At 39.9% G+C, this 9,223-nt stretch overlaps 1 protein-coding gene and 1 non-coding gene across 2 annotated transcripts; both read left to right on the top strand.

Annotated features, from left to right (window-relative positions):
* Positions 1-4,213: 4,213 nt before the first annotated feature.
* LOC114413882 lies at positions 4,214-4,320 on the top strand. Its single transcript, XR_003667024.1, has one exon. It is a non-coding gene; the product is annotated as a small nucleolar RNA R71 (small nucleolar RNA).
* A 2,636-nt stretch (positions 4,321-6,956) lies between these two features.
* Positions 6,957-8,264, top strand: LOC114411214. The gene is made up of 3 exons (XM_028374965.1): positions 6,957-7,052; positions 7,140-7,517; positions 7,653-8,264. The coding sequence occupies exons 1-3, from the start codon at positions 6,957-6,959 to the stop codon at positions 8,262-8,264; spliced, it is 1,086 nt and encodes a 361-aa protein (XP_028230766.1).
* Positions 8,265-9,223: the final 959 nt, after the last annotated feature.

The raw sequence follows: 9,223 nt of genomic DNA, 5'->3' as shown, positions 1-9,223 counted from the left end.
AGGTACTCCAAACCTGCAAAACAGATTAGACCTGACAAAGTCTGCGACAACTTTAGCATCATTAGTTCTAGTGGGCTTGGCTTCCTCCCATTTTGAAACATAGTCAACTGCAAGGAGAATGTAAACATAACCAAAAGAGACAGGAAAAGGACCCATGAAATCTATACCCCAGACATCAAACACCTCACAAAATAGCATAGGTTGCTAAGGCATTTGTTGTCGCCATGTAAGTGTATTTCCTGCTCTCTGACACTGCTCACAAGTGCTGCAGATCTTCCACGCATCTTTAAAGATGGTGGGCCAATAAAAACCACAATCAAGCACTTTGCGAGCTGTCCTTTGAACACCCAGATGACCTCCCGGTGCGGAAGAATGACAGAACTGCAGGACTGAGTCAGTCTCATGATCTGGAATGCACCGTCTAATGACCTGATCACTGCACAATTTCCACAAGTAGGGGTCATCCCAAATAAAATGCTTAGCATCACTTTTAATCTTATCTTTTTGGGCCTTAGATGCTAAGGGAGGAAAAACAGAGGCAACTAAATAATTGACAATGTTAGCAAACCAGGGAGTAGAAAGAGAGTCAGAAATACTATACAATATATACAAATGATCATCCGGGAAATCATCTCGAATAGGTGAATCTGCATCAGAGACACGTTCGATCCGACTCAAATGATCAGCAACTAGATTTTGTGCTCCGCTCCTATCACGGATCTCCAAGTCAAACTCTTGGAGCCAGAGCATCCATCGGATCAACCTAGGCTTAGAATCAGCCTTCTTCAACAAGTACTTTAGAGCTGCATGGTCAGTATAAACAATAATTCGAGTACCAAGCAAATAAGATCGAAATTTTTCAAGAGCAAAAACTATGGCTAGAAGCTCTTTCTCAGTAGTAGTATAATTTGCTTGGGCAGCATCTAAAGTCCTAGAAGCATAATATATCACCTTGGGCAATTTATCAATTTTCTGAGCAAGGACAGCCCCCAATGCATAATTTGATGCATCACACATAAGCTCAAAAGGGGCTGTCCAATCGGGTGCCTGGATGATGGGGGTGGTAGTCAACGCTCTTTTGAGGCAATCAAAAGCCTCTTTGCATCTGTCATTAAAGTCAAACTCCACCTCCTTTTGCAACAAGTTGGACAGTGGAAGGGCTACTTTGCTAAAATCCCTTATAAAGCGCCTGTAGAATCCTGCATGACCAAGAAAAGATCGCACCTCTCGCACACAAGAGGGGTAAGGCAATTGTGAAATAACAGAAATTTTTGCAGGATCTACTTCAATACCCTTATTGGAAATAATGTGGCCTAAAACTATACCTTGCTCAACCATAAAATGACATTTTTCAAAATTTAGAACAAGGTTAGTTTCAATGCATCTATTCAAAACTTTTTCCAAACTATTCAAACAACCATCAAAAGAGGATCCATATACAGTGAAATCATCCATAAACACCTCTATGCAATTTTCTAAAAAGTCACTGAAAATACTAATCATGCACCGCTGGAAGGTACCAGGGGCATTGCACAGGCCGAAAGGCATCCTCCTATAAGCAAAAGTGCCGAAGGGGCAGGTGAATGTGGTCTTTTCCTGATCCTCAGGAGCAATAGTAATTTGCATATAACCAGAAAAACCATCAAGGAAACAGTAGTGGGATTTACCTGCCAGGCGTTCAAGCATCTGGTCAATGAATGGCAGGGGAAAATGGTCCTTTTTGGTAACCTGGTTCAGCCTCCTATAGTCAATGCAGACTCTCCAACTGTTCTGCACCCGAGTAGGAATCAGCTCCTCCTTCTCATTTCTGATCACTGTGAGGCCAGTCTTTTTCGGGACTACCTGGACGGGACTCACCCATTGGCTGTCGGAGATAGGATAAATGATTCCAGCTTGCAAAAGCTTGGTTATCTCCTTCTTCACTACATCAAGAATCACCGGGTTGAGTCTTCTCTGTGGCTGTCTTACTGGTTTAGCTCCATCTTCTAAATTTATTCGATGCATACATGTGGATGGGCTAATACCAGGAATGTCCGCCAGGGTCCAGCCTATAGCCTTCTTATGCTTCTTGAGAACTGACAACAACTTCTCCTCTTGCTCATCAGCAAGGGAGGCAGATATAATCACTGGAAAACTCTTGCTATCATCCAAGTAAGCGTATTTTAAATTTGATGGCAGAGGCTTCAATTCTGGTGTGGTCGGCTGGACAGTGGTAGAAGGAGATGGTTTCTCAGCCTTTACCTCATAAAGAAAGTCAGAGGTATGTGTACTTCCTGAAACATGGTTAGTCCTATCTGACTCTATAAAATCAATCTCAAGAGGTAAAACACCACCACCAGGCATGCAATCAATATCACTCTCAGCATCAAATTCAGACATATGATCAAGTACAATTTCAGACTCAATGCATGAAGAGTGAGAGGCATGCAGATTAGAATAAAGATCAGTCATGTATTCATCAACAACATGGTCAATTATTTCAGCACGAAATACAGAAAGATCTTCAGATGGGTATTTCATAGCATCCAGAATATTAAAATGAACAGTTATATCACCAAACTCCATGGACAGTGTGCCTGCATAAACAACTATCTTAGTTCTAGCAGTTTTCATAAAGGGTCTGCCTAGAATGATGGGAACTGATCCTTGAGAAAATCCATCTTCCATATTCAAGATATAAAAATCAACATGGAAAATCAGTTCACCAACTCTAACTAAGACATCTTCTTTGAAACCAACAGGATAGGCAACATTTCTGTTAGCTAAATGAATTACCACATCAGTTGACTGCAAGGGACCTAGAGATAGAGAATTAAAAATAGACAGAGGCATAACACTAACAGAAGCTCCTAAATCTAGCATGGCATTGTCAAACTTACTATTCCCTATGATACAAGGTATGCTGAATGTACCTAGATCTTTGCATTTTTCAGGAATTTGAGGAACAAATTTACCAATCAATGCGGAGACATTTCTGCCCATGCTAATCCGTTCACTTCCTTTAAGCTTCCGCTTATTAGTGCACAGCTCCTTCAAGAATTTGGCATATCTTGGAATTTGCTTTATTGCATCCAACAGAGGTATGTTTACCTCTACCTTTCTAAACGTTTCCAAGATCTCTTTCTCTGCCTCTTCCATTTTTTTGTTGGAAACTGCTCTTGGAGGGAATGGAAGAGGGGGAATGTGCTGCTGCTGGAAATCAGAATTACCTGTGGAAGAAGATTCACCTGCACAGAAATTGTTAGGTAAATTTTTGTCATCACCTTTTTCTGGAATAGAGTGAAGTTTGGCAGGTTCATTGGCAGATGAGGAAGGTGCTACGGGTTGAGGTCCTTGACATTGCTTTCCCGACCTCAATGAAATGGCACTGACATTTTTGGGATTTTGGACAGCTTGAGAAGGCAGCTTGTCAGAATTCTGGGACTGTTGTTGATTCAATTGGGTAGCCAATTGTCCCATCTAATTGGTTAAGCTCTGAATGGAGGCTCTGGTCTCTTGCTGAAACTGCATGTTCTGCATAGTCATTTGCCTCACAAGTTCTTCGAGGGAAGGTTGTGGAGGGGCCTCAACTGTTGGCTGTTTCTGGGGTTGTTGCTATTGTTGGATTGGTGGAGGAATGTATGGTCTGCTTGGGCCAGCAGCATTTTGGAAGGAAGGAGCAGGCTGCTGTTGTTGCTGAGGGCTGGACCATCTGAGGTTAGGGTGATTCCTCCATCCAGGGTTGTATCTGTTGCTGGAAAGGTCATAATTGTTCTGCTGTGGTTGATTATGCTGCTGAGGTAGAGGAGGTCTATTGTAAATATTTGCAGCATAAGCTTCAGGCTGCTTAATTGCTCCAGGTTGCTGCATGGAAGGGCAAAGGTCTGTATGGTGGTCAGTAGAGGAGCACAAACCACAAACCCTTGCGACAGGTACAGATTTCTGATTCAAGGCCAGCTGGGTTACCAAGTTAACCAATGCATCCAGTTTGCCTTCAAGCTTCTTAGTTTCAAATGATGCAGATGGGTTTGTAGCTACCTCATGCACTCCTCTAATGACTATGGCATCATTTCTGGCGCTAAACTGCTGAGAGTTGGAGGCCATCTTCTCAATTAAATTTCTGGCTTCAGCAGGAGTCATGTCTCCAAGGGCTCCACCACTGGCAGCATCTATCATACTTCTCTCCATATTACTGAGTCCTTCATAAAAATATTGGAGAAGAAGCTATTCTGAAATCTGATGGTGAGGGCAATTGGCACATAGTTTCTTAAATCGCTCCCAGTACTCATACAGGCTCTCTCCACTAAGCTGTCTAATACCTGAGATATCTTTCCTGATGGCTGTGGTCCTGGAAGCAGGGAAAAAATTTTCTTAGAATACTCTCTTAAGGTCATCCCAGCTCGTGATGGACCTTGGAGCAAGGTAATACAACCAGTCCTTTGCCACTCCCTCTAATGAATGAAGAAAAGCCTTCAGAAATATGTGATCCTCTTGGACATCTGGGGGTTTCATGGTGGAGCAGACAATATGAAATTCCTTCAAATGTTTGTGCGGGTCTTCACCTGCAAGGCCATGAAACTTTGGAAGCAAATGAATTAGTCCAGTTTTAAGAACATATGGGACATCCTCATCAGGGTATTAGATGCACAAGCTTTCGTAGGTAAAATCAAGTGCAGCCATTTCCCTTAGAGTCCTCTCACGAGGTGGAGGTTGTGCCATGTTCTCAGAATGTGCAAAATCAGAATGCTCAGAATCAAAATGCTCAAAATTATAATGCTCAAGATCAGGATGTTCAAAATCACCAATAACAGAATGCACAGATTCACCAGTTGTGGAATGCTCAGAATGATCAAAAGGTATAAAATGATGCCTAACTAATCTATGAAATGTCCTATCTATCTCAGGATCAAAGGGTTGTAAGTCAGATGGATTGCCTCTAGTCATACACTACATTCAGCATGCACACAACTAGTTGCCTTGTCATGTAAATAAAGGTGTAGGTTTGAACTACAGCTACCCTCAAATGATATCCAAATGACTTGAAATTTTGTGAGCAACCCTATAAAATGATGAGAAGATAGCACAAAAAATTTCAGACAAAAATTCAAAGTCTAACTATGAAAGCTAAAAATGGTAGGTTAAGAAAAATAAGTGAATAAAACTTGAAAAATAAAAAAACTTTTGACAGAATCGCTTTTTGTGGACGATGGAGACCTCAGCCGGCCTACAGGGGGCTGCCATGGCGTAGGAAATTTTTTTCTACCCCAAATGCATATATAATAATTGCGATTCTGATAACCGGAGCAAAAGTTATGGCCGTTTGAAGTTTTGACAAACACAAAATTTGCTAGTTTTTTGGAACTTTCAAATCTGACCAAACTAAAGGCTCTAGCTATTTTTCCCACACAATATGGATTAAAAGAAGTTACCACAAAAAAATTCAGCCAAAAATAACAACCCTAGCTACTAAAACAAAAAATCTCAAATAATTCAGAATGGGTGGTCGCTAAAATCCGTCTCTAATTGATTTCTACTACTATGTTTATCCGCAAGCTGATTTCTACTACTACTCTGTTTTCAAGCACAATCTTCATAGCAAAACAACCAAGATTGAAACAGGGGAAACGCTTAATGGAAAAACTGAAACATAACACACATTAAACAAAATACCAGGACACTAAACAACACTAACACACATACTAACACAATACTAACAATTAAACATAAAACACGAAAGGATTAAACACACAACACTAGCTAGCTATTATGAACCTTTGGACACTGCTCCCCGGCAACGGCGCCAAATTTGATCGAGGCCGTACCCGAATCAAATAAACATGAAAATGCAGTAACTAGGAAGTGATCCTAGGTCATTTCCCAACGAGCAGTGACAAACCAAATGTTCATAAATACTTGCAGTAACAGTAACGATTGGGGGGGGGGGGGGTTTGTTTGTTTTGTGATTAAAGAGCAGAACAAGTAAACTGAAATTCGAAACTACTAATATTAAAAACGAGTTGTTTCCTCTGATTCAGAAGCCATTCTCTTATCCTGGGTTAGAGAATTCGTCCCTAACAGTCAACCACTTAATCCAACCCTATTTCAATTTACTAAGCGAAAATCAACTTAGGGTTTTCAATACGTGATTAGGCACCACATACACCAGTTAGTCCTTCGTCCATTAAGCATGAACGCAAGTTAGGCTCAGAGGCAATTAATCGAACACGAAGCGTGCACTGATTAATATTCACGAATTTGGGATACTGGTGAAGGGAGAACTGCCAGGAAACCACATTACAAGCGAAACCTCAAAGAGAATTGGGCTTCGTCCTCAAAAGGAAACAACACCAGAAAATCTAGCCTTCCATGGATTCAAACAGAAAACGCAATTGAAACATGAAGCAGAAACGTAAATGAACGGAAACATAAATGAACAGAAACGTAAACGAACAGAAATGTAAAATGGAACAGAAACGTAAATGAGAGTAGAAGGAGAAGCAAGAACGAAATTGTAATTAGAAGCAGAAAACGTAAAATTGCATTACGAACTCAGAAACGTCAAAACAGAAAAACGAAAACCCTAAAAACAAAGCTCTCAATAATGAATAGCATAACAGAATAGAATGCCCTGCACGAATCCCAAGGCAGCTATTTTAAAAAAAAGTCACTGGGCCCTATTACAATACTCTGGCCCAAAACGAAATAAACACTGAACAACATAAAATAAAATTGCGAAATTTCCTAATTAGAAATTAACTAAGGTAAGCGCTGCTTTATTTGCCCTCTTCAAGTCTACAACCAAAATCCAGATTAAGCCCAATGTTTCATTAATTCCTGAAATTAGATTAAAAACATCAAATTAGCTAATTGAGCCCAAATAATAAAACTGCCTAATTAATTGACAATTAAGACCAATCAATAATTAAAATGGTGCAAAAAGGGTTTAGAAAATAGAAGAAAATGATGGCACATCAATCATGTCTGAAGAAGTTGATATGAATGTTGAAAATGAGGAAGATGCTGGCGGTAAAGTGGAACATGTTGATTGCTCTTATGCCTTTAATATTTCTCAGGTATTTGTGTACTTTGTTGTTGTTGGTACAGTAATTATATTACATAGATGTTTATTGATGTTAGACCTTATTTGACTTGTGTTATAGTTGTTTGCTAGTCGTGATGAAGTTTTACAATGGGCTCGATCGGTGGCTCATGACATTGGATTTGTTACCGTGATAATGAGGACAGACACCAATATTAGTGTTCGACGAAGGGCCTCATTTCTATTGATAGCTTGCGAAAGGAGTGGTCAGTACAGGCCTAAGAAGACTAATCTAGTAAGAACATGCACTGGCAGTAGAAAATGTGGATGCCCATTTAAGTTGTGTGTGAAGCCAGTTTTGGGAGGAGAAGGATGGATGGTGAAGTTAATTTGTGGGGTTCACAATCACGACATGGCAAAGTCATTAGTTGGGCATCCATATGTGGGTCGACTGACAAAGGATGAGAAGATTGCTGTTGTTGATATGACGAAGTCCATGGTGAAGCCAAGAAATATTTTGTTGATGTTGAAGGAGCACAATGCCAGACATGCTTACCGTTCTTCTATAAAAGGGAGTAACATCAAAATGCAACAACTGATGATGCTACTTGATCGATATCAATATATTCACTAGCATAGGCTGAAGGATGATAATGTTGTACGTGACTTGTTCTGGAGACATCCTGATGCAGTAAAGTTAACAAATTCTTGTAATTTGGTTTTCTTGATCGACAGTACCTACAAAACAAATAGGTACAAACTGTCGTTGGTTGATATTGTTGGTGTTACACCAACAGGAATGACATTTTCCGCTACTTTTACTTACTTGGAAGAAGAACATCTTAATATTGTTGTTTGGGCTCTACAACGATTTTGGGGTCTTTTCATGAGTGTTGATGCACTCCCTAGGGTTATTGTCACCGACAGAGATTTGTCTTTGATGAATGCAGTGAAAAATGTATTCCTAGATGCTACGAACTTGTTGTGTCGGTTCCACATTGACAAGAATATGAAGGCAAAGTGCAAAACCATGGTTGCTCAAAAGAATGCATGGGATTATGTGATGGAGGCTTGGAGGAGTTTGGCTGACTGTCCATGTGAGAGTTCATTTGATGAATACCTTAAAAACTTTGAAATGGCTTGCTCGTCGTGGCCTATGTTTGTGGACTATGTGTGTCAAACATGGGTGATTCCGCACAAAGAAAAATTTGTGAAAGCATGGACCAACAAAGTGATAACAAAGTGATGCATCTAGGAAACACAACCACTAATAGGTATGAATATTTTTTTTGTTTGTGTTGATTTGTTTAAGTGTTGACTTAAATGAAAATATTGTGGTTGTTTATATGTTGTTGTATACTTCATTTGTAGGGTTGAGAGTGTTTATTGGTCATTAAAGAGACTCCTACAAAACTCTCTTGGTGACATATGCAGTGTTTGGGAAGCAATGAACAATATGATGACACTTCAACACACCCAGATTAAAGCACCTTCTAAGACCAGCACGCATGTGGTTGGGCATGTGTTTAAAGTTACATTGTACAAAAAACTACTTGGCATGGTATCAAGGTACGCTTTAAATGAAATTGCTGCTGAGTATGAGCGTGTACCTTATGCAGACAAAAATCCTTCATGTTGTGAATGTGTCATGAGGAGTACCCATGGTCTTCCATGTGCATGTGAGTTATCTGTTGGATCAAGTGGCCTCGGAATAATTAAGAAGGGGGGTTGAATTAATTATGAACGTGTCTTAACTAATTAAAAATCTATCCTTCTTAATGTTACTAGATTCAAATAGGCTTTTACTACTAAGTTAAGAAAGTAAAGAACAGAAACAATAACTTAACCAAAAGTAAAAGCGATAATTAAAAGTACATAGCGGAAATTAAAGAGTGTAGGGAAGAAGAAGACAAACACAAGATTTATACTGGTTCGGCCACAAATCGTGCCTACATCCAGTCCCTAAGCAACCTACGGTTCTTGAGATTTCTTTTCAACCTTGTAAAATCCTTTACAAGCCAAAGATCCACAAGGGATGTACCCTCCCTTGTTCCCTTTGAAAAACCAAGTGGATGTACCCTCCACTTGAACTGATCCATAAGAGATGTACCCTCTCTTGTTCTCGGTATAACAATCCCCAAGTAGATGTACCCTCTACTTGTACCAAAAGGATGTACCCTCCAATGTGTTGGGACAAAGAATTCT

Source organism: Glycine soja, chromosome 5 (assembly GCF_004193775.1).
Source record: "Glycine soja cultivar W05 chromosome 5, ASM419377v2, whole genome shotgun sequence".
NCBI lineage: Eukaryota > Viridiplantae > Streptophyta > Magnoliopsida > Fabales > Fabaceae > Glycine > Glycine soja.
Note: the sequence above shows the minus strand (reverse complement) of the source record. Positions and strands in the feature narration are given on the sequence as shown.

Excerpts from the sequence above, each read along its gene's own strand:
- LOC114411214 (XM_028374965.1), top strand. The coding sequence starts at position 6,957 with ATGTCTGAAGAAGTTGATATGAATGTTGAAAATGAGGAAGATGCTGGC. Across the intron at positions 7,053-7,139 it reads ATGCCTTTAATATTTCTCAG|TTGTTTGCTAGTCGTGATGA; the intron begins GTATTTGTGTAC and ends CTTGTGTTATAG. Across the intron at positions 7,518-7,652 it reads TTGATATGACGAAGTCCATG|CATAGGCTGAAGGATGATAA; the intron begins GTGAAGCCAAGA and ends TATATTCACTAG.